At 35.6% G+C, this 26,108-nt stretch overlaps 1 protein-coding gene across 1 annotated transcript in view; it reads left to right on the top strand.

The window, feature by feature from the left end:
* SCYL2 (SCY1 like pseudokinase 2) overlaps positions 1-23,534 on the top strand; it is a gene marked incomplete at its 5' end in the record, with an annotated part of 42,616 nt that extends 19,082 nt beyond the window's left edge. Inside the window, 15 exons of the mRNA XM_079715633.1 lie at positions 408-629; positions 1,425-1,541; positions 2,140-2,265; positions 3,192-3,368; positions 4,899-4,910; positions 5,022-5,144; positions 9,144-9,257; positions 10,520-10,652; positions 12,949-13,067; positions 17,581-17,681; positions 19,059-19,125; positions 19,263-19,358; positions 20,357-20,476; positions 21,899-22,590; positions 23,312-23,534. Of these exons, the coding sequence (XP_079571759.1) occupies positions 408-629; positions 1,425-1,541; positions 2,140-2,265; positions 3,192-3,368; positions 4,899-4,910; positions 5,022-5,144; positions 9,144-9,257; positions 10,520-10,652; positions 12,949-13,067; positions 17,581-17,681; positions 19,059-19,125; positions 19,263-19,358; positions 20,357-20,476; positions 21,899-22,543 (2,172 nt within the window). The 3' untranslated portion in view covers positions 22,544-22,590; positions 23,312-23,534. The remainder of the gene's footprint in view (positions 1-407; positions 630-1,424; positions 1,542-2,139; positions 2,266-3,191; positions 3,369-4,898; positions 4,911-5,021; positions 5,145-9,143; positions 9,258-10,519; positions 10,653-12,948; positions 13,068-17,580; positions 17,682-19,058; positions 19,126-19,262; positions 19,359-20,356; positions 20,477-21,898; positions 22,591-23,311) is intronic.
* Positions 23,535-26,108: the final 2,574 nt, after the last annotated feature.

Here is a 26,108-nt window from a genome sequence, read left to right on the forward strand (position 1 = left end):
CTTACAATATCCCTTTGAACCTGTTAACTAAATCACATAGCTAGTTGGTGAAAGAACAAGGTTTCAAACAATAATCTATTTGAACTCATAAATTTGAAGCCTGTGTATCAGAAAACATAGGCCAGACCTTTCCATATTCATAATGTATTGTATAGTGTAGTGATAATTTGTCTTCTGGGAGAGAGCGCCAATAATCTCAAAGTTATAAGAGTTCTTATTCTTATCTCTTAACTTGTTCCATGCACTTTCTAGTTTTGGGATTTGGGGAAATTTAGAATTGAAAGTGATGGTGACATTTTTACTTGCATGACTGAGTATGAATTTAAAACTAAATTGTTACTACTTGACAGTGGTTTGCTTTAATTTAACTATTTAATCTATGTAATCCTTTTTCTGTTTTTTTATAGCCTAAGTTTCCATGTAAAGAATGGGACCCAAATTTACCATCATTGTGTCTTCCAAATCCTGAATATTTAGCTCCTGAATACATACTTTCTGTGAGCTGTGAAACAGCCAGTGATATGTACTCTTTAGGAACTGTCATGTATGCTGTATTTAATAAAGGGAAAGCTGTATTTGAAGTTAACAAGCAAGATATTTACAAGAGTTTCAGTAGACAGTTGGATCAGGTATTTGCCTTTAAACATTTGCTTGCATTAAAAATGTATTAAGTGTTTAGTTTTTTCCAAAATACGTTCAGAAAATTCTCTAAACTGAGATGGGTGTCTCATATTTTAAGTTTTCATAAAGTCAACTTAACAAAAGTAATTCTTAGGTAATATTTGTTACTACAACTTTAATCATGGCATTTATTTACTAGAGTGAAAATTGAAATATGGTCTAAAATACTGGGTGTTTTGTTTTAGGAATAGAGACAATTTCAGGTATTAAAGATGTGTTTTAATTATCTTGCAACAGTAGAATTAGCCATTTGTTCAATCTAAAAATATATTTTTTAGTAAATTTCAAAAAGTTTTCTTTTTTTATTTATTTATTTGTTATTTATTTTTGGCTGCATTGGGTCTTCGTTGCTGCGCGTGGGTTCTCTCTAGTTGCAGTGAGCGGGGGCTACTCTTTGTTGTGGTGCATGGGCTTCTCATTGTGGTGGCTTCTCTTGTTGCAGAGCCCGGGCTCTAGGTGCACGGGCTTCAGTAGTTGTGGCACTCGGGCTCAGTAGTTGTGGCTTGTGGGCTCTAGAGCGCAGGCTCAGTAGTTGTGGTGCACGGGCTTAGTTGCTCTGTGGCATGTGGGATCTTTCTGGACCAGGGCTTGAACCCGTGTCCCCTGCATTGGTAGGCGGATTCTTAACCACTGCACCACCAGGGGAGTCCCTCAAAAAGTTTTCTTAAATGGACTATTGACAGTATAAATGTGTATCTTTTGAATGTTTTATATTCATATTTAACATTATTACTCTTTTGAAGCTGAGTCGTTTAGGATCTAGTTCACTTACAAATATACCTGAGGAAGTCCGTGAGCATGTAAAACTACTGTTAAACGTAACTCCAACTGTAAGACCAGATGCAGATCAAATGACAAAGGTGAGTGCATGTGAATTCCTGCCTTAGATGGAGGGACAAAAAATGAGTTAAAGTTGATTAAATGCATCTGAAGATTTAATCAGATATAGTCCCCAGATAACATCTGTATTCTTGAATGTATTAAATATTCATCTTCTTTTAATCTTAAAGAGTTAAACAATTTATGCAGGTAAGTGCTCTGATATAAAGTTTAAGATTTCACATAAAGAGACCTAATAGTTACAGTTAGGCATGCAGAAGTTCTAGACACCCCAAGAATTCATAGCCCTCAAATTCACTCATATAACCAATGGATTTTAATGAATGGTACTGTTTATGCCCTCAAGATATTTTACTTAATCTTTTAATATTTTACTAGTTATGTAAAGAAAATGTTAACTGTGCAGCTAACTCACAGGTACTGATTCTGAAAAACTGACCTTGAAAAGAAAAATAATTTATTACTTTCTTATTCTTATTTTTATAATTAGAATTTTTATTAAGTGGTCTTTAGCATTTCGCTAAATGTTTCTGAATATTTTTTCATCATAATGTGTCAGTTTCAGATATGAGAAGTACTTTAATACTTATCAGAATAATTCTGTTTCTCTGTTTTTAGATTCCCTTCTTTGATGATGTTGGTGCAGTAACACTGCAGTATTTTGATACCTTATTCCAAAGAGATAACCTTCAGAAATCACAGTTTTTCAAAGGACTGCCAAAGGTTCTGTCAAAACTGCCCAAGGTTTGTTGTTGATCAGTTTGTTATTATAGTCAGGAGTATAGAATTTAAAATTTACTTTGACTTACTATAATAACCCTTCCAAAAAAAAAATGTAACTTTTGCCAGGGGTACATAAATGACTATAAAAGGCTACAGACTGAAGTCACAAAAGTTTAGTGGACCTTTTTTGGGTGGTCCAAAAATTATTAAATAGGGTAAAAAATTGGAAGGATACCACCCATGCAAAGGCAGCACTTGGACATTAAACATCAGAAGAGAAGTCCGTAAACTGTCATTGTGGAAATCACTGCCTCACTAGCAGTTATACTGCTGTATTGATACTAGTCTCTCCAATTCCTTTACTCTCCCTTTCTGGCTTATTAAATTGTGAGGATAATATGGTCTGAAAATATTAGTGATTGCTAAAGAAGCCACTGGCTGGAAAACTAGTAATTCCTTTGCAGAAATATCTCCAGTGTTTAATCTATCAGATATTCATTGGTTATGCACTGTTTGTCTAGCCCTTTACTTAGATGCTGTGGAGAATAAATGGGAAACAAAATATTGTCCTTGCTTTCAAGGGCTTTACAGTAAGTGTAGATAGGGTTAATGTGCATGAAACAACAATTAACAATGTGTGGTATGAATCATAAGTAATGAAGAAATTAAGAGGAGAACTATATTAGTGAAGACTAATTGGGGAAGATTTCCTAAAGAAGGGTAATCATATGTCCCCCTTTATCTATGATGTTCCCAAGTTATATCTTTTGTCCTGGCATAATTAGCAATAGCACCTTATTTTACTCTCAAAAGTGTCCCAGTTTCAACTATAAATTATATAGTCACCTTACCCAAAGGAATTGGAGATTTTAGACTCTTAACTTCAATGTTAATACTAAAGACCTGATATAAAGATTAGTTTTATGAAAACATTTTTTGCCTTTCAGCGTGTCATTGTGCAGAGAATTTTGCCTTGTTTGACTTCAGAATTTGTAAACCCTGACATGGTACCTTTTGTTTTGCCCAATGTTCTACTCATTGCTGAAGAATGTACCAAAGAAGAATATGTCAAGTTAATTCTACCTGAACTTGGCCCTGTCTTTAAACAGCAGGAGCCAATCCAGGTACGTATGTAGATATTTTTTTCCTGTTTATTCAGTGGTCTTAGTCAATGATAACTATCATTGAAAAGAAAAGGAAAGGATATTTGACTTTTTCAAAATTGAGGTAAGTGTGAGAGACTTTCTTTTCCATTAGTCAGAAGCTATTTTGCATATGTTTGAAGTGAACCATTCCTAAAATTATAATTGAACTTTGCAAATAAATGTCTGTAGCTCTCCACAAGTTACTGTCTCAGAAAACAAATTGTAATGAGATTTTGCATGTGTTATATTGTTCCCATTGCCTTATTGAAAGTTACAGGTTTAGGAAAATAAATATTTATTTTTCTCCTGCACTTTTAAGTATTTCTGTTTTTTTGTTTTGTTATCAAGAGTCTTTAATTTGTAGATGGTTTATGCAAGTTGTTTCTCTTTATTTTATTGCTAATAAATAGTTTCACCAGAAGAGGAGAAATGCTTCCAGCACCATGGAAATAATATGTGTGTGTGTGTATTGTTAAGGGAAAATTTAATTAGTCTCTGATATAGACGCTATTAAAATATTTATTTGCCAGATTCAAGGTAGACTTGGATTTAAGAGAGCAGTAAGGTCACATACCTGGGTTAGAATCTCGCCTTCTTCATCTCCTTGGACAAATCATTACTCTCTTAAAGTTTCTATTTTGCTCATTTCTGAAATGTGAAAAGGGTTGTTGAAATTAAATGAAATTTTCTGGCACATGGTAAATATTATTAAGTTTCTGCTACTACATGGCAAGAGCTTATTGGTAAACCATTGATTACCTGATTTAATGGTTTTATGACAGACTGTTTGTGGTCCTTCCATTGAAAGGAGGGGAACAGAAGGAAGTCTGTGGTAGTAAGACAGGAGTTCCCCTGCTTAAGGAAAGGGCAGGTGAGAGAGCTGTAGGCTTCGAAGCAGAGTTCTCCAAACATGGTCAAGGTGTCAGGAGGGAAAGGAGTGGAGTCCCATGTTCACTAAGCTATGCATCAGATAGGATCCTAAGGAACCTATCATCTGAGCTTTTATTTGTCTTAATTCTTTGTATTTTTTTTCCCTTAGTAGTAGTAGTAGTAGTAGTAGTAGTCTAGCTAAAAATCCCTTCTGAAAAATTTTAACTGAGCCTTGACAAAACTAAGTATTCTGCATGGATAGAAGGGATAGTTTGTTCCTTATTACTTACGTATGTGGTGGCAAACAAATGATCAGGGACAACTGAAAATGTTTCTAGAATTTTTCCTGACAGTCCTTTTCATTTCTGTACCTTTTCTTCTCTTGAACTTTATAGAAGCCTAGTGATGGAATTTACTTCTTTGGGACATCTGACTTTGCTGCCCTCAGGCTTTTATTTTTTTACCTGGTAGCTTTGCAGATAGTTGGTACTTGTGGGTGAGTGATGTATTACTGAAGATATGTGAGAGTTAGGAAATTAGTCTTTATTTAAATGTTTAAACTGAGAGCAGATGTTAAATATAGTGCTTCTAGAAACATAAGAGACTTGATTTATATGTTTTTGTCTTCCATGCCTTCAGGCTAGCAACATGGTGAGTGTCAAAATACATAACTTATTCTTTTGAAGCTACTTTAAATTTTGGCATGTATAAAGTGTCATAAAGATTCTAGACTTTAATACATTGTTCACCTTCTCTACACAGATTTTGTTAATTTTCCTCCAAAAAATGGATTTGCTACTAACCAAAACTCCTCCTGATGAGATAAAGAACAGTGTCTTGCCAATGGTTTACAGAGCCCTAGAGGCTCCTTCCATTCAGATCCAGGTATAATACTCAATTTTTTTTCCTTTAATGATGATTTTGATTCTTAAAGCAAAAGAAAGAAGTAAAGTACATTTTAAGTTTGTCATAATTTTTTTAATATAAAGCTCAATAGTATATATTAATCCATTGAATTGCATGACGTATACTACTACTAGTGTGTTCACTCCTAACTAATTTGAAGAATCAATTGATGAATACCTGTATTAATAAAGTAAAATGAGGGCTTCCCTGGTGGCTCAGTGGTTGAGAATCCGCCTGCCGATGCAGGGAACACGGGTTCGTGCCCCAGTCCGGGAAGATCCCACATGCCGCGGAGCGGCTGGGCCCGTGAGCCATGGCCGCTGAGCCTGCGCGTCCAGAGCGTGTGCTCCGCAACGGGAGAGGCCGCAACAGTGAGAGGCCCACATATCGCAAAAATAAAAAAAAAAAAATAAAGTAAAATGATGTGTTGCTTATCAGTAATGTACTATTATAGAAGGTTTGATTTGTTGTAGTTTGGATTGCTGTATACCTTCTTCCTAAATGAGTAATTAATATATGAATGAAAATGACAAAGATGTATGTGCCTTTTTCTTATGAAAGTGTTAAGTAGGTACTTCTCATACTTATAATTTTCTTTCATGTTTGATAACTCAGTCTTCTATTCAGAAATGTTGTTCCTTTTGCATTGAAGTTAATTTGTATAGCAGGTAGGTAGAAAAGCAGATAGTAATTTAGTGTGACCATCCCTAATGCATTTATAGTCAGGCTTTTGTGTTACAAAAGTGCTGTTAAAACATCACATACTTTTTTTTTTAATTTATTTATTTTATTTTTGGCTGTGTTGGGTCTTCGTTGCTGTATGCGGGCTTTTCTCTAGTTGTGGTGAGCGGGGGCTACTCTTCGCTGCAGTGCGCGGGCTTCTCATTGTGGTGGCTTCTTTTGTTGCAGAGCACGGGCTCTAGGCGCGTGGGCTTCAGTAGTTGTGGCTCGTGGGCTCAGTAGTTGTGGCTCACGGGCTCTAGAGCGCAGGCTCAGTAGTTATGGCTCACGGGCTTAGTTGCTCCGTGGCATGCGGGATCTTCCCGGACCAGCGCTCGAACCCGTGTCCCCTGCATTGGCAGGCGGATTCTCAACCACTGCGCCACCAGGGAAGCCCAAACATCACATACTTTGCCAAACTTTTAGTTCTGTAATTTTGCTACTAAAATATTGGTTGGGTTATCTGGAAAAAATTTTTTGGATTGCTATTAAAAGTATAATTTAGTTTGAGCTTTTTTTCCTCACTTTGGAAAATAAATACTTATGTTAAGAACATCTCACTGCATAAAAGGTGTCATATTTAAAAGTTTATGGTCTCTTCACCAGTGCAAAGATTCTAGTAAAGAAAAACAAAGAATTTTACTTTTTTTTTTTTTTTTTTTTGCGGCATGCGGGCCTCTCACCGCTGTGGCCTCTTCCGTTGCGGAGCACAGGCTCCGGACGCGCAGGCCCAGCGGCCATGGCTCACGGGCCCAGCTGCTCCGCGGCATGTGGGATCTTCCCGGACCGGGGCACGAATCCGTGTCCCCTGCATCGGCAGGTGGACTCTCAACCACTGCGCCACCAGGGAAGCCCAGAATTTTACTTTTTATAAGTTATTGACCAAAGCTTTTTTTTTTTTTAAATGTGAACCTAATACCACACATATAAGGTCACTTGTTTGACTCATTTCAGTCCTTATCTAAGTTTTCTTTTATTCCAAGTTGTGAAGTTGATGTTAAAAATTTTCCTTATAACGTCATCTCTTGCTGCCTTTGTCCAAATGACGTGGAATGATTGGGGAAGGTACTTACTATTACTTTTAAGTGCTTTCCAAAGGAATTGTGAATTATAGCTTCTTGAAACATTCCCAGAGGCCCTGTGTAGTCAACCTGGTTTTATATTCAGTGAAATTAGGGAGGAGAGGGAGGATCAAGTGATCCTAAGGGGGTTAATTTGGCCAATAAGTTACCAGCAAGTATTTTATTAAAATAGTTAATACATAATTCAAATTGAGTTGTGCGCTTTGCCAAGTTTTAGAAACTAGCATTTCTGATATCATTCAATATAAGTGTTTAGTCACCAGTCCAATTAACTAGTATCAACATTGCTTGGTAAGAGTCTGATAAAGTTAAAGCCTATCTAAGCTTTGGGAGAGAGAGCAAGAGCAAGAAACAAAAATCTTTTCCTCAAGCTTCATGCAAGTTAGAAGACTAGGAGGTAACTTCTGAGATTAATTTTTGGAATGGTATTTTTAAATTGAAGTTTGATTAGAACTATTTAAGAGGCTAAAGAGAGTTTAGAAAAGCATTTGGAAAAGTAGAAGGTCGTTAACAAAAGTTAGGGTCATTAGAGGCATTAATAGAAATGTATATGAGAACCAGTTTTTAAAATTATTTATCTTTAAATAAACGTAGAATATGTTTTCATTCTCCCCTCCCCACCACCAGTTACAGAGAAAGTAGAAAATAATAGGCAGAAGTTCCTGAGAATATGCTAATTGTACTTCCTTTTGTTTTGTTTTGTTTTTTTCAATCTCCTGTTCTTAGTTTCTTTACTCTGTCTCCTCCTATGGTTCTCCCCTCCTCTAGCCAAGTGATTTAGACATAATTTAAGATTTCCCTCTCTGTAACCTACTGCTGGATTATATGGCGTAGTGCATGTGTGCATCAGTCTCTCTCTCTCTGTCACTCTGATATCAATTAAGGGCTGAACTTCCCTGTTCCCCTCTGGTAACAGGAGCACAGTATCTCACTGACTGCTCATCCTTGCTCATTCTCTACCATCTGTGGAAAATAGTCCCTTAAATGTAGTTTGTATTTATTATCCTCAAGTTATATCACCTACTTAATTATTATACTTCTGAATAGATATTAATATTAACTCTTTTCTTTCTATCTGCCTTTTGGAAGTCTGGGGATAAGTTAAAGCAAATAAAATACTTGCCAGTATACTGATAACAGATTTTTAGTGGATGATTCATTTCTATCTGCTAACCATAAATGAATGTCTTTAAGTTTACCAAATATCGTCAATAACTCCTTCCCTGATATACATTTATACCCCCATTTTCTTCAGTAATCTCTTTTTTGCTTTCCTACAAGGATCATTCTGCCTTATAAGGTATCTGAGATTAGGTTCTTCAACCAGTTATTTCTCAAGCCATTTCCTGTTCTTTTTTTATCTCATTTAATCCTCCATCATCCCCCCTTTCTTCTGTTATCCTTGAAGTTCCCAGTTCCAGTCATTTACACTATGGCATGGCATTAAGTTAACAAGAATGTTTTAAGTAACTTTTCCTGTTTCTGTCATTTATATTGGCTTTAGTTTCAGAATTTAGAAATAGTTAAAAATATAAAGGAAATTAAAATCCTCTGTCAGAGATGCCCACAGTTAATATTCCCAGATATATCCTTCCAGTTTTTTTCCCTAAGCCTGTAGACAGATTTAAAAAATGGGATTATATGATAGTATCTTATTGCATTTTATCCTTGATATTGTTAAACAGTCTTTGAAAATTATTTTAAAATGTTTGTATTATATCCATCATATGGATATATGTAACAGCTAAGAAATTCCTTATTTAAGAGGAATAGTTTTACGTGACTTTGTACTTGATTTTTCCCTTGTTGTGAAAGGTAGCAAAACTTAGATGTTACTTTTTTTTTAGATGTTCCTATTTCTAAAAATGAATGAAGAATTAATTGTGTTATCAGGGAAAGAAACTGGGAATGCGATCAGGGAATTTTGGTATATATGCTAGTTATATGACCTAGCGTGAATTTGAGCAAGGTCTTCTGAGCCTGTTTCCTCATCTGTAAAATTCAAAATTGATAATAAGTATTTTTCTTTCAAACAGTTGTTGAAAAGATTAAATGATATACCATACATAAAAGTTTATTTCAAGCTATGTGACAAATTAGCCATGCAAATGCAAAATGTTTTTTAGTATGTGAGAGAGCCTTTCTCTAAGATTGATCCGATTTATTTTCTTAATAGGAACTCTGTCTAAACATCATTCCAACCTTTGCAAATCTTATAGAGTACCCATCCATGAAAAATGCCTTGATACCAAGAATTAAAAATGCATGTCTACAAACGTCTTCCCTTGCTGTAAGTAATCGCATATTAATTTTTTTCTTTCACGCCTCATTGGCTTAAATAATTTTCTTATTGTTTAATAACCTTTTTATAGTTTGTTCATATATTTTGTCATGGCTATAAGTAGACTATATATAGTACTATGAAAGTGAGCAATAGCCGTAGTTTTCCCTGCTATATAATTTTACAGTATTCCATTCCTGACATTACTCCCATCCCCTAACTTTGAGTGCTTCAGTAGAAAATTTGAGTAATTTTTTTCTTAACCCTTTTCTGCTTTAAGCCACAGTTTTTTTTTTCCATCTTTCTTGCAGAAATGTGGTGCTTTTTGGTTTTTTTACCAACTAATTGTTTTCTGCTTTTCTTAGTTTACTTAAAAAAATATATATATATAGTTTTATTGATATTATGATCCTGACTAAAAGTATTCTATCTTAACAAATTCTAGCTAAAAAAGTCGGGTGTGAAATATTTATCAAAATAGTCAAGAGAATATAGATATCACAATTGATAGAACTGTGATAAAAGAGCTCCTAAATATCAGGTTTTAGTAACTGTATTAAAGATATATTTAGAAATACAAAACTTTATGTAGGACAAATATACTTTTCACATGTTGTTAAAACATTTAGTTTAAGAATGACTTGAACCTGAATTAGAGAAAAATACTGGAAGCCCAGTAAAATTAATCACTTGGTGGGAAAATTTAGTCCTTTTTTTTTTTTTTTTGCGGTACGCGGGCCTCTCGCTGCTGTGGCCTCTCCCGTTGCAGAGCAGAGGCTCCAGACGCGCAGGCTCAGCGGCCATGGCTCACGGGCCCAGCCGCTCCGCGGCATGCGGGATCCTCCTGGACGGGGCACGAACCCGTGTCCCCTGCATCGGCAGGCGGACTCTCAACCACTGCGCCACCAGGGAAGCCCAAGTCCTTTTTTATAATTCAAATGACCCCAAGGAAATATTCTTAGCAAACAAATGTGTAATAAAGCTTTTCAAATCCTAATTACTTTATTTAAAAAGATATAAAATTAAAATCATTCCTTACCTTTAGCTATCTAGTATCCTGGCAAAGCAATCAAAGGTTCTTTCTGAAACAAGTCAGGAGAATTTATAAATATGTGAATTTTCTATATTAATAAAGGACGAGAGCTTTTAAACCTACTTTTATTCTTGAGGTTTTAACATATACCTATATGAAGATTATACTCATACTTAAAATATTTTGGTCTAGATTGCAAAGACTTTAAATGACTAATTCAGTTTACCTCTTTTAATAGGTACGTGTAAATTCATTAGTGTGCTTAGGAAAGATTTTGGAATACTTGGATAAGTGGTTTGTACTTGATGATATTCTGCCGTTCTTACAACAAATTCCATCCAAGGAACCTGCGGTCCTCATGGGAATTTTAGGTAGCTGAAAACTTAATGTCATTTGATGCTACTTTATTGTCTTACAGTTATGCAAGTAAACTTTTCTATCTATAAAACCATTTTGTACTCTTTTCATGTATATAGCATTCAGTAACTGAAGAATGATGGGGTAAATGCCATGATACAACTTTTCTTTGTGTTAATTTTAGCAAAAGTGGTAGGACTTGACATTTATAAAGGAGTAAGGTATTTAGGAATCCTGGCTTCACATATATCATGATAGCATGTAGTTTTCTCTATAAAATGGTACTAAATAAGAGAGGCAAACAAAACTATGTGAAATGCTGATACCAGTCTTTTTTTTTTTTTTACATCTTTATTGGAGTATAATTGCTTCACAATGGTGTGTTAGCTTCTGCTTTATAACATAGTGAATCAGTTATACACACACATATGTTCCCATATCTCTTCCCTCTTGCTTCTCCCTCCCTCCCACCCTCCCTATCCCACCCCTACAGGTGGTCACAAAGCACCGAGCTGATCTCCCTATGCTATGTGGCTGCTTCCCACTAGCTATCTACCTTACGTTTGGTAGTGTATATATGTCCATGCCTCTCTCTCGCTTTGTCACAGCTTACCCTTCCCCCTCCCCATATCCTCAAGTCCATTCTCTAGTAGGTCTGAGCCTCTTCAGTAAGTGGTGCTGGGAAAACTGGACAGGTACATGTTAAAGTATGAGTTTAGATCACTCCCTAACACCATACACAAAAATGATACCAGTCTTAATAGTAATACCTGTTGTTTATTTGGTACCTGATTTGTAAGAGGCACCGTGCTGAGTCTTTTCTCTGCATTACCTTATTTTGTCCTCTTCAAAATCCAATGAGATAGGTACTGTTATTTCTGTTTTACGGTAAGGAAACTGAGGCTCAGATGGGTGAGGTAAGTTATTCAAGGTTATACAGCTGATAACTGGTAGAACTGGTTTTTAATTTAGATATGTTTAAGTCTGAACAAATATTTTTCACTGCTAAATGATGTGCCGATGAAGCATTATTGGCCTTACAGCACATTCTATTCCATCAGCATAATTATAAATCACTCTGTAAAAAAAACTCTGAAATTGCCTATAAATAGTTAAAGCCCAATCTGAAAATGTTCAGGGTCTGCTGCACTAATAGAGATAGACCTAGCTGTGGAATCACAGAAACATTAACAAGTTACTAAACTTGAAGTTCTTTGTTAGTTTTGAAGAAAAACTATGTTATTCAGCCATGTATCTTTATTACCTACTGTAGTGCCTGATTTATAGAAAGCCCTCAGTAAATATTTGTAGAAATGGTCAGTAAGTAATCTGTTGTGGACCTCTGTAGACGTAGAACTTTTGTGATATGGTATGAAACTTTTGAGCTCAAAGAAATTAGTCTTCTTAAGAAGGAGTTTGACGTAGTGGAAAGAGCCCTAACCCCAGTCCTGGCTATGCCAGTTCCTGGAGTGACTTTGAAAAGTTTCTTCATCTATCAAATGAGGATAAAAATAATATCATTTTAGGAGTTTTGTGAGAATCAGTGAGACCAACTGAAGGGAAAGTAATGAGCATAGTGCCCTGCAAATAAGCATTTAATGGGCCCTCAAAGTTATTCTTTGAGTATGTAAGTGAAGTGTGCATTAACAGCAGAATAACAGGAGATGGTGTGTTCTAAAGCTTTGGATTCTATACAAAACACTTATAACACAAAAGCATTCAGAGAATGAGGAGCAAACGTGCTCAGTTTACCAAATGAAGGCTTTGTGCAATAGGTGTATCAAGCAGGGTCCTGAAAGTTGAGTAAATAGGTAAGACAACAGGGAAGGACTGTGTGGAGTTGACTTAAATTATTAAAGTTCAGAGATGTTGAGTCTGATTCGTTAAAGAAGTGAATAAAGGTATAGGACCTATACTTAGACACTTTAAATAGATGTCTCAAGTTTGAATGAGATGTCTGAAATATATATTTAGATGTGTTCAGAATCGAGAGACATTCTGTAGCCTTACTGCTGCACTGTAAGAACTGTATCTAGTTCTGATAGACTTTTAATTTTATACTATCATTAAATGCGTTCTTAAAACCAAAAGAATACAGGATAAATGTGTCATGGTACGTTAAATCTAAACTGACAGTAACACTGAAATCATTCTGATTCATATATAAGAGCATCCTTCTTCTAAGCATTGATAAGGAAAAATTTGTAACTATACTGATTATCAAGAGATTTAATATAGATACACAGTTTTTCTGATTTCTATTGATTTGTGGTACTGAATTATAACATTTGTCTTACTTTTTTCTGTCAGGTATTTACAAATGTACTTTTACTCATAAGAAGTTGGGAATCACCAAAGAGCAGTTGGCTGGAAAAGTATTGCCTCATCTGATTCCCCTGAGTATTGAAAACAATCTTAATCTCAATCAGGTAGGAGTAGTTTTGTGCTTTATTCAATTTATTCAGCTTACTGTTTTCTTGGCATTGAATGTATAAATATATTACGTATAAATTGGTAAAACAAGGAAAAATATGCCAAAGAGATGAATGAAGAAAGTTTGTGGGTTCAAAGTAAGCAGTATGTGAGTTGGAAGGATGGATTATTGGAGGCCTAATTGGGAGATAGTAAATGAGCACAATTTTGAAAGATGTGTAGGATTGGGGACTACTTCAAATTTGGGACTGTGAAATTGACATGAACAAAGGGAAAAAAATATGTCTGGGCTGTGTATTCATTATTTATTGCTACCTCACAAATCACCACAACTTGCAGGTTTAAAACAACGTAGATTTATTATCTCACAGTTTCTGTGGGTCAGCCAAGCCAGGGCATGATGCTCTGCTCAGAGTTCCTTACAATGCTGCAGTCAAAGACTGAGGTCTCATCTGAATGCTCAGCTGGGGGAGGATCTGTTTCTAAGCTCACTCAATGGTCATTGGCAGGATTAAATTCCTTTCAGACTCTTGAACCAAAGGCCTCACTTTGTTGCTTTCTGTTAGCTGGTTGCCACTGTGAATTTCTTGTTTCATGGGCCTCCAACACGGCATCATCTGGTTTCATCAAAGCCAGAAAGAGTCTGCTAGAAAGATGGAAGTTATAGTCTCTTATAATGTAGTCAAGGAAATGCCATCCCATTACCTTTGCCATATTCTGTTGGTTACAAGCAAGTCACAGGTCCTGCCCATGTTTGAAGGTAGGGGATTACACAAAGACAGAGTAGCAGAATGAGGAGATAATTGGGACCATTTTAGAGTCTATCTGCCACAGGGAATGAATAATACAGTTTGAGAGATACCTATAATATAATCAGGGAGTGATGATATTAAGATAAATTGAGACTAGAATAGGTAGACTTTCGTTTTATTTTATTTTATTTTGGCCATGCCATGCAGCTTGCAGGATCTCAGTTCCCCCACCAGAGACTGAACCTGGGCCACGATAGTGAAAGCCCTACAATAGGCAGACTTTAAATGCTCATCTCATTTAGGTATTTGAACTTTCAAGATGTGGTAAATGTTTGAGCAAAGGGACTATGTACTCAAAGGTTATTATAGAATGACCTCTGCATACCTCTATCACTGTAGTTGTCATAGCTATATACTTGTGTGTCTGACTTTCCCAGAAGGCTGGTTGTTATAGCTTATTCTTCATTACATCCCCAGTACTTAGTACAGTGCCAGAAACAAAAATTTTTATTGAATTGAGAGAAAATTTGAGGTACAGAGTAATGACAAGGCATTTTGTTCACCATAAAACTAATGTTTAATGATGTATAATGGAAAAGATGGGGAAGGGTTACTGTTTAACTGAGAGTGTCGGAAATGGATAGGCTGGCAAGGTTTGGAATTAAGGACTAAAAGTGAATTAGAGCAATGAAGGAAGCAGAAAGCTGAGAGTTAAGCAAGAGAGCTTTTGGCATAGGGGAGAGTGCTGAGTGAATGGAATTTTCAAATTAGAGAAATTTGTAAAATTAATCAGATCCAAAATTTCATTTGAAGTGGTGGGGTAAGCCCCTGAAGGTTTGTGTCCTTAGGTTTCAGTTTTTGTCTTGATAATTTCTTCATATCTTGGATGGCAGGGTTGAAATTAGGATTGGCAAAAAGGGAGGATGAATATTGGGGAAAAATAGAATGATAACATGCCTAAGATAGTCTTCAACTTTTGGTCATTTCTGTTCTTAGTTCTCATATATATGATTTAGGGTGTTTTAAAATATTCTCAAATGCTTATTTTAGGATATATAATTACATTTGAAGTGTGTTAGTTTTCTTCAGCTTTATGGTTGATTTTTTGGGGGGACCTATTTTCATCAGCAGAAATATTTAGATTCATATCATCTGGTATTTTACAATAGTTAGCATGGATGTGGTCTGCTTTCCTATTCATTTCATGGACAGGGTTCCTAATTCAAGACTGCCCTCTTCTGTCAGTTCTGATTTAAAATAATCTAAGTATATTATACATTATGTGAAAAAGATAAAGTAACTTAGGAAAATACATTTTTAGCATTTGATTAAAAAAAGAGCAAATACCATGCAGCGATCCAAACACAATCACAACTTCTGTTGGGGGACGGTTCCTATGTCCACCCCCAGATTCAGTGATTCACCAGGAGGACTCAGGCCTCAGCCAATGGTTGTACTCACAGCTATGATTTGTTATGGTGAAAGAATATAAAGCAAAATCAGTGAAGGGAGAAGGTTCATGGGGCAAAGTCTGGGGGAAACCAGGCTCAAGCTTCCAGAGTCATCTTTTGGTGGAGTCACACAGAATGTGCTTAATTTCCTGGGTAATGACTTGTGACAGTGTGTCTGAAATATTGCCAGCCAGAGAAGCTCATTGGAGACTCGGTGCTTGGAATTTTTATTGGGGGCTGATCAAGTAGCACCCCCTGCCTGGTACTCAAATTCCAGTTAGGCACAGTGAGCCACTATTATCAGTTAATGGTGGGAACCTCCCAAAATCTGAGTTCCTGGACACCAGCCAAGGGCCAAACTTGCAAGCAGGCTTTTCCAAGGATAGCAGTGCAGGCCTACTATGTTAATGCTGCAACAGTATAGATGAATCTCACAAACATGTTGAGCAAATGAAGCCAGACACAGAAGAGGATCTACTGAATGATTCCATTTATATGAAACACAAAGACGGTTAAAACTACACTGCTAGAAGTCAGAATAGTGTTTTGTCATATGGCGAGGGAGGGTAGGAAATGACTAGAAGGGGGCACGAGGAAGCTTCTGGGGTGCTGCCAATGTTCTGTTCTTTTTCTGGCTACTGGTTAAATTCAGTTTGTGAATTTTTTGAGATGTGCACTTATATGTATACTTTTCTGTGTATGTTATATTTTGTTAAAAAGTTAAAAAAACTAATCAGCAAAGAGTCAGTCATGGTAAACAGCTAAGGAAATATGCCTTTTGTTACTCTTATGGTCAGGCAGAGGATAAATGGATGATAGAGCATGGTTGAGAGACAGCATAATGTAGTAGAAAAGAGTACAAGCTTTGGAGACAGACTTAGTATGAATTCTAATTCTGCCATATAAGTTATTTAGTATTTCTGAGTAAGTTGCTTTCTCTCTTGCTGAGCCTGAGTTCCCATATTTATAAAATAGAAATATTAATAAATTTACTTTGAAGAGTTGTGAGGATTAATAAAATAGTGTATTTATAAGCACCCAGCCCAAAGACGTAGTTGTAAGATTTGGGGAGGGGAAGAAAGCAGTTTCTAGAGTCTTCCTGTAATATGTGGTATTATTAAAATAAATTGTTTATGATGATCCTAAAGTACCATAAAAATTATTTAACTAGGGACTTCCCTGGTGGTGCAGTGGTTAAGAATCCACCTGCCAATGCAGGGGACACGAGTTTGAGCCCTGGCCTGGGAAGATCCCACATGCCGGGGAGCAGCTAAGCCCGTGAGCCACAACTACTGAGCCTGCGCTCTAGAGCCCGCGAGCCACAACTACCAAAGCCTGCGCACCTAGAGCCCGTGCTCCGCAACAAGAGAAGCCACCACAATGAGAAGACTGCGCACTGCAATGAAGAGTAGGCCCTGCTCACCGCAACTAGAGAAAGCCCGCGTGCAGCAACGAAGACCCAATGCAGCCAAAAACAAACAAACAAATTAATTAATTAAAAATTATTATTTAAAGTTTAACCAAAGCTTAAACTATGTTTAACTTTAAATTAGATATACTTTATGAATTTTAATTATTTGGAAGTTAGATTATGTATATTTAATATTTCTACTAACTTTTTAGAAAACAGGCTTATTTTAGCCAATCGTCATTTTTTTTTCTTTTTTTTTGCGGTACGCGGGCCTCTCACTGTTGTGGCCTCTCCCGTTGCGGAGCATAGGCTCCGGACGCACAGGCTCTGCGGCCATGGCTCACGGGCCCAGCTCCCTCACGGCATGTGGGATCTTCCTGGACCAGGGCACGAACCGATGTGTCCCCTGCATTGGCAGGCGGGCTCTCAACCACTGCGACACCAGGGAAGCCCCAAACGTCATTTTTATAATGATCTGAATAAAGAGTAATTTTTTATGCATTATTAAGCAGATTGTTTTCAGATATGCAAAAATTTAGATAGTCATTTTTGGATTAGCCTAGAAAAATCAATATGTAATAACTGCTGGAGTTGAATTTATATAAGACTGCTGAATAATAGCTGTTTGGCAACTCAGGGTGTAAAACTTATTGAGAACATGTTTTCTGGAACTTAAAAGTCTCATCAACTATATCACCACCATACAGAGATACTGTAAAAGCTTGCTATGATATATTGAGCTAAAATATACTATTCTTATGTCATCAGTGCTATGAGTGGGTCATATTCTGATAAAAATAGAGAATACTATGAATAACTTGTTGAATTATTTTATTAGATTACCTTTGTGGCTAACTTGAAACATTATAACCATATCAATTTCTTATTACACCAGTTCAATTCCTTCATTTCTGTCATAAAAGAGATGCTTAATAGATTGGAGTCTGAACATAAGACTAAACTGGAGCAACTTCATATAATGCAAGAACAGCAGAAGTAAGTAGGTTGCATATGAATTGCACATGGTCCAGGAATGACATTAAAGTTATGTCATGGTTGATTTTCTAGAATACGGACTAGAAAAATTGAAGGATTTCAATTTGACTCTATGTAAAGCATATAAAAATTTTCCAACATATTAAGTTGTACTGAGTTTAAATAGAATGTTGTTGAAAATCTGATGTCATTTCTGAAATACAGAAGCATAATAGGATGTAACCCTAGCATTTTCTCTACATAAAGAAAATTCTGTTTCTAAGAAAATCTCTTGTCACATTAGCTACTGGCATTGTAAACTCAGGGTGCTGATTGCCAAGAGCACCACTTAAAAATATTTTTCAAATCTGTGAAATCCTGGTGTTTTGATTTCTCCTTCTTTTTTCTCTAACCCCAGAAACATTTATAGAGAATTCATTCCATATGTAGTACCACAGCTTGTACCTCTTTTTTTGTTTGTTTTTAGGGAGGATTTTCTAAGTTATTTGCAAAATATTAGTATTCAAAGGAAGAGGGGAAGGGTAAAAATTATTCAGTGGAAAATGCCAGTTTTTATGATCAAATCTCCACTATATTCTTTGCTCCAGAGGCAAAACATGATTTTAGGATGCCTGTTAAAGTTTAATCCTGAGTCAAAGACATCTGAAAATCAGTAAAATTGATATCAATCATGAGCCAAGTCCCCCAAAAGAAACATTTTAGGTTCTGCTCCAGTGTAAGATGAAGGCTTTATGGAAATAAATACACAGGGTGTAGAATGATGTGAAATAGCCCTTTGTATGCACTAAGTATTCTGTGATGTATATATTTATTATGTTTAATGGATTGACTATATTAACTTAGGAACTCTGGAAAATGATCTTTAAAAATTACAACAGAGAGAAATTTTCTATTATTTATACTTGAGGTGTAAATGAACCTTCTCTTTTTCTCCTTCCTGTCTATATCTTACCTGTTTTTCAAGGCATAGATCTTGTCCACATCACTTATTCAGTGATTATAGCATTTATTGTTAGAATCACAGATTCTGAACTTAATCACATTAAGTTCTCATATCATATCTTGTCTCTCAGTGAGCTGTAAACTCTCCTATGGTAAGAACCATGCTTGCCTGATTTTATGACACTAAGTTCTCCAGTAAATCTCAAATGCTGAGCTTTAAAAAAAAGACATGTGTACAAATGTTCGTTTTGGGGGCAAGCAGACATTAATTAAGTAGTAAATAACGAAAAAGATTATGACTCTCCTTAAAGAATTGAAGTTGCAGTTTGTTTAGATTGTAGTAAATTCCATGTGGACGAACTATTTTTAGTACAAGTATTTTTAAAACATACATTTCTTTTTATTGCTTTGTCATAACTCAGCTCTCTCTTACAGATCTTTGGATATAGGAAATCAAATGAATGCTTCTGAGGAGACAAAAGTTACAAATGTTGGGTCTCAGGTAAGAAGATACTTAGATTGTTATAATTTTTGAAAAAAAATGCATGATAGTGTGCTCCATTTCGGGGGCCTCTGATCTTTAAGCAGTAAAATCACAATCTTGTGCGTCATTCAGCTGGTTGACATTTTATATTTCAGCATATTGACAAAGTCTTTAACAACATTGGAGCAGACCTTCTAACTGGTGGTGAATCAGAAAATAAAGAGGATGGGTTACAGAATAAACATAAAAGAGTAAGTGTTTTTACTGTTCTTTTAGTACTCGTATTTATATTATATAACTTCTAAAACCACAGATTTTTGTTGGGAAATACTATTTAGCTTAATAAGAAACATTCTTTAATTATCTTTATGAAATTTAAAAGTTATCAGTGGGTCATGCATGACCTGACTCATGTTGAGAATAAACGTGCTTAAGATTTTTAACTTCCTTTATTATTCAGTCTCCCATGTTGGTAACATTTCTAGGTTGCCTGACTTCTTTGTCCTTTCTACTGTACTTTGCCGGTCACATCCCTTGATAAATTCTACAGTGTCTCTTCTCTGATTCTGATTTTGAATAACAAACTTTAAAATGATACTTTCCAATTGAAATGTTGGTTAGCATCTGATATAAAAAATATGTCAGTTTTGAATTTCTGCTGAGGGCAGTTTTCTTCTGTTTATTCAACAGATATGAGTACCTGTATGTGGAGAGCCAAGGAACTACTAGACATTGTGGTTTACAAAATTTGTTAAGAGTACATACTGCGAGCTTATAGGTTGGCAAAGTTGATATAAGAAAGAGACAGATGTTGAATTTGATGCAGACATTAGCAGTGAAAGAAATTGTTCACGTTAAAAAAAAAAAGTTGTTTCCTTTTTACTTAGCTTTTTGATGAGTTTCTGAAATATTTTTAGAGTGAGCTAGAATCTCCTAATTTTATAAAAATGATATCACCTAATCATATTCTCATTGTCTGGGAAAAGGTGATTCTAATGAATGGTTTTAAAATAATAATTTTATTATTATTTTCATACTGGAAATAGTTTAGCATGGAACTTGTGAGTTTCTACCTAAAGTTAAATCTTATCATAATTCAAAGTATAACTTACGCTGTGGCAATCACCAATACAGGAGTAGTTTGTAAACTACTTGGTATTGTCAGACATACCGAAAAGAAATCTTCTGTTTTACAAATGGAATTATGAAAGTTGTCAGTTGATTTTTTTTGGTTTTGTTTTGTTTTCAGGCATCACTTACACTTGAAGAAAAACAAAAATTGGCAAAAGAACAGGAGCAAGCACAGAAGTTGAAAAGCCAGCAACCTCTTAAACCCCAGGTGCACACACCTGTTGCTGCAGTCAGGCAGGTCAGAATTCATTTCTTTTGCATAATTCAAGCATACTACACTTTTTTTTTCACATCTTTATTGGAGTATAAATGCTTTACAATGTTGTGTTAGTTTCTGCTGTACAACAAAGTGAATCAGTTATACATATACATATATCCCCATATCCCCTCCCTCTTGAGCCTCCCTCCCACCCTCCCTATCCCCTCCCTCTAGGTTGTCACAAAGCACCGAGCTGATCTCCCTGTGCTATGCAGCAGCTTCCCAGTAGCCATCCATTTTACATTTGGTAGTGTGTATACATCAGTGCTACTCTCTCAATTCATCCCAGCTCCCTGCCCCTGCAAGTCTGTTCTTTACGTCTGCATCTTTATTCCTGCCCTGCCAATAGGTTCATCAGTACCACTTTTTAAAATTCCATATATAAGGCATACTACTCTTAAGGAGTAAGGTAGTATAGAACTTAGTCTACCTACTAGTGTTTTTTAAAAATGTATTTCAGAAAATACTTTAATGTGTAATTTCTAAGAAGTATGGGCATCAAGAATTTTCCAACAACTCCTCAATAGCCTGCCTAATATATAATGTTTTGTAATAGTGCTTGTTACCAACAAAGAGGAAGCTAGATTAATGGGAGGGTTCTTAAAAAATATTAGGTCTATGGTACTAATTCAACGCTGCTCACTTTGAAATGACCAGGAATATTATATTCATGCATTTATGTATTTTTGAGCAAAAAGTAATTTTCAATTTTTAGCTTTTTTGTCATAGTCATGTTTGTGACTTGATTTAGGAATACTTACCTATATGTCCTGACCAGTATTTATTTCCTGCTATGGTCCAGGCAGTGTTCTACGTGCTGGTGTTAGAGCAGTGATTAAGGTCTCTGCTGATAGAAAGTTTACACTATTACTGATTTCAGAAATTACTTTATCTTAAAAGCTTTCTTTAAATTATGTTTTTGTTGTTGTTGTTGCCTCTTAATCATTAAATTTCTTCCTCTGGGAAAAATCTTTGTGGGCCAAGAGGCAAAAATAAAGTATTTTGTAGGTACTTAAAATAGAGAAAATAAATTTCCACAAAATTTTGATGAAATTCAAAATACAAAAATAATAGAGTATCCTTGTCTGTAATACAGATCTAATGAGAAAAATGCAATTCTGTTTTTTGGTGGAGGTGCAGCGGTGGAGACAGCATTTCATTTAATTGGAGTTCAGAGTTGTATTCCCTGTCATCAGATTGATTGCAAATGTTCATCCTTAAAAAGCCTTACAAAAATATGTGGCAGGCTGGATTTGGCCTGTGAGCTGTGGTTTGCTGTCTTAGTGTAGACTATTGAGCTTAATTTTAACTTGTCCTTTATAATAAAATTTATCAAATGTTTACTAATTTTTAAGTAATTTGGAATTCTTGGAGATAAAGTAATTTCCTCATATTTTTCAGACTAAGGACCTGACAGACACATTGATGGATAATATGTCATCTTTAACCAGTCTTTCTGTTAGTACCCCTAAAATTTCTGCTTCAAGTACCTTCACTTCTGTTCCTTCCACGGGCCTTGGTATGATGTTTTCTACACCAACTGATAATACAAAGAGAAATTTAACAAACGGCCTAAATGCCAACATGGGCTTTCAGACTTCAGGATTCAACATGCCAGTTAATACAAACCAGAACTTCTTCAGCAGTCCAAGTACACCTGGAGTGGCCAAGATGACATTGGGAACACCTTCCACTTTGCCAAACTTCAGTGCTGTGAGTGTTCCTCCTGCTGGTACGAAGCTGACTCAGCAAAGACCCACAGATATGTCTGCTCTTAATAATCTCTTTGGCCCTCAGAAACCCAAAGTTAGTATGAACCAGCTATCACAACAGAAACCAAATCAGTGGCTCAATCAGTTTGTGCCTGCTCAAGGGTCTCCAGGTGTGGGCAGTTCGGTAATGGGAGCACAGATGCGCATGATAGGACAACCTGCCTTCGGTGTGCAGACTAATCCTTTCTTTAACCCGCAGAACTTTGCACAGCCACCACCTACTATGACCAGTAGCAGTTCAGCTAGCAGTGACTTAAAAGATCTTTTTGGGTGAGGTGTCATGCTCCTGTTTTTGAAGGATCACTTCAGTTTTAATCATGGGTAAGCTGATTTACATCTATATAATTGGCTTGGAGGAAGTACTTCTGTGGGAAAGTGAATGGTCTTGTGACAGAAAAAAACCTGTTGTCATGCCAGCATAGTAGTTGTATGGACTCTTTAACAGCTGAGGTTTTTAAAGCCTTGAGGATTTTTTTCCTCTTACCAACTCCTCTTCAGGTTTTTAAAAGACCCAACCCATATCAATCTCAATGAGAAAAAAAGACACCTGAGTATCTTGAATAGCAGAATTTTTAAATCAAATGTTTATTTTGGCTTGTAAATCTTGGTGTTATTTAAAAAAATGAGTTGATGGTAATTGCAAGTTTCATCTGTTAAATACTACATGGTACACAGTCTGCCTTCACAAGTCATTAGTCTTCATTTTTACTATGTGAAAAATCTTGATGCTGTATTGATTTGTTTGCATTTAGTGTGACTGAGTGAGAAAATGATAAGCCTAATGAAAAGGATCGGATCATTTGCTTTTCCAATCTTATTACTTCTCAGATGAACTAATGTTTAGTGCAAAAGACTGAGCAAATACTGCAGAATTTAACTAAACCTTGATTTCATTGGTTCAAACTAAGGCATTATTAACTATCATAAATGCAAACTAATCATTGTAAATTATATTTTAGCATGGTCTGCCTCAAATAGTAATGTATTTTTCTGCATTTACTTGGATATGTTTAGAATCACTTTTTTTCCTACTGTATCACAGACAGAAGAGGTATGTACTGATTTGTACAGATATTTGACAAAGCCCTCTGATGTGCTTTCCCTGACTACCGCCTCCATATTTCATTTTGAATTCAAACTTCTGAGGTTGCAGCACATATGAATTGCATTTTCAAAAGGAGATTTGTAAGAATTAAACTATATTTAATGAGTATACTTTTGAGATTTCTGCTGTATTGTTTCAAATGTAATAAACTTTACTTCTCTAAAAATGAGCACTTGTATCTTCTGGCTACTAACAGATTAATTTTCAGCTTGATACGTTATGATAACGTCTGACTTCGTCAGTTACTGCATCTGAAGTTTAAATCTTCTCTAGGAATTTCAGGACCCTTTGTTCGAACATTTTTATGTCCATAATTAGCCATTTTTAGGAAAGAAAGAATAAATTCTAACAGGAAACATGCTTTCTTTTTCAAGGCCTTTCTCTGATATTTTTCTTTGATTTGCTAATTAGTCAACCATGGAATCGTATGCTATAGATGTCATTTGTATTTCGTTAACTTATATTCCATCATTATGTTATAACTTTAAACTGATCTTTCAGAGAACTATAAATGTATTATAATTGCAGCCATAGAGTTTGTGGTTTTTAATTATCTGAAACCAGCAATCATTTAAAATAAGTCATATGAAGTTTAGTGTGCTGACACTACATTTATTCATTGAGAAAATACGTATACACACACTGAACATACAGTACTTGATTATAAAATGTAAGTTGATAATAATGCTGGCAGCATTCAGTAAGAGGGTATGTTAAAAAATAAAAAGTCAGCTTAACATCTGGTATCTGTATGAACTGTATTTTGTTACATGGTTTTAGGAGAAGGACTGATAGGAATGCTAAAGAAACTTTTCCAAGAAATGAAAAGCAGTACGAAGAGCAGATGTTTCTGGCAAATACATTCATACATGAACCTGATTATTTGTTGTCTCGTTCGTAACACAATATCTATCTTGAGAAAAGTTTACATAAGGAATAAAACTGCTTAACATTGAAGAATTTTTCTTCGTAACAATTCAGTAGTCACAGTTCATTAGGAAATTGCTTTTTATTTTGTAAAATAACTTTGTCAGTGTTGAACTCCTAATTAGAAGGAAAACTTAATAGAACAATTTATATAATTTGAACTTCTAAATATAAAAATAGATTAGTTGAAAGAATATATGTGATTCTTAGGTAATTTTCACATCTTGAAATTTGTTCATTCATTGAGGTAACGATGCTACATTTTTAGAAGATTTTCTACACTTTTTTCTTACTTTCTTGAAGGTACTTTGTTTAAATCATTTCTATCACTCGAACTGTTACCATTGCCTTTTTCTGTTGTGAAACTGCCTCTAAAAAATAGTGCTATTTTTAGACTTGTATTTCTATGTGAACAAAATTTTCAAAGTACTAGATAGATCACCTTAAAATTATTGTAGATATTGATGGCATTTTTCAACTTAGAGTAGAAAGTTGGTAGGTTAAAAAGCACCTGTAGACAAAAATTACAAGAAAGATGCCCTTTTATTTGAATTGGTTCTTTATTCTCCTAATGCTAAAGTGTGTGATATATTTAGAGGATGCATAAAAAGAAATGGAAATAGACTATGTACTTGGCTGGGGTTTGTTTGTTTTGTTTTGTTTTTATTTTGGAACGCTTATAACCCTCTTTTCACTTGAATAAGTTAAGGAAATAGGTTTTTGTTATTGTTTTTTAACCTGTAAAATAGCTCACATGGTTGCTTTTACATATTAAAGGAAAAGGTATATGTGAAAGTACTTGATAGCAAGCACAGAGTATGCACCAAATAAATTACGGCTTTGATGAAACTTTCCACATTAAGTTGTGATTCCATGCTTTGTTATTTACTGGTCTTGAAATAATTTTAGAACAAAACAAATCTGTAAGAATTCAAACTATATAGGATTTTTTTTTTTTTTTTGCGGTACGCGGGCCTCTCACTGTTGTGGCCTCTCCCATTGCGGAGCACAGGCTCCGGACGCGCAGGCTCAGCGGCCATGGCTCACGGGCCCAGCTGCTCCGCGGCATGTGGGATCTTCCCGGACCAGGGCACGAACCTGCATCCCCTGCATCGGCAGGCGGACTCTCAACCACTGAGCCACCAGGGAAGCCCTATATAGGATTTTAAGAGATTATTTATGTTGCTGGCTTTCAAGCTATAACTGTGACACTCAGTAAGAAATATATCTTACATTACAAACCCAGTATATGAAATTTATACCTGAAACAAAAGTTTCAGAAAACCTTTGATACATATAGTGTACTCTTTTTTTATTATATCCTACTAATTAAAAAAAAGAAAAAAAAACTGGTTACAATCCCTAACAAGATTTCATGATATAGTTTGAGTAAAACTGAAATAATTCAACACCATGCGGATGTAGAAACAGAGGGTCAGAGATTTACATGCCCTAACCCAAGAAAGTTAGAGCCAGGAATAGAAGCTAGATTTTTTTTTTTTTTTTCTGATCTTCAATCCCATGCTTTCTACCATTATATCCTTTATTGTATGAATTCTGGAGTTGCTTTTGTCAAAATGGTTTAATATAGTAAGCATTATGTGTTCAGTACTTATTTGGTACCATAAATATATTTACATTGGAAAAATCGGCATTGAAGAGGAAGAGGGAGATGATAGAACAGAAATGTTCATGGTCGAAATCAGCCTCTGGGCTGCTTCTCTGAATTGTGGATGAGATGGTTGGGGGAGCCAGGTTAGCAGTGCTTGCAGTACCCAGACATGTAGTAGAATTAAAGCATATAACG

This window comes from Hyperoodon ampullatus, assembly GCF_949752795.1.
Source record: "Hyperoodon ampullatus genome assembly, chromosome: 11".
Lineage (NCBI taxonomy): Eukaryota > Metazoa > Chordata > Mammalia > Artiodactyla > Ziphiidae > Hyperoodon > Hyperoodon ampullatus.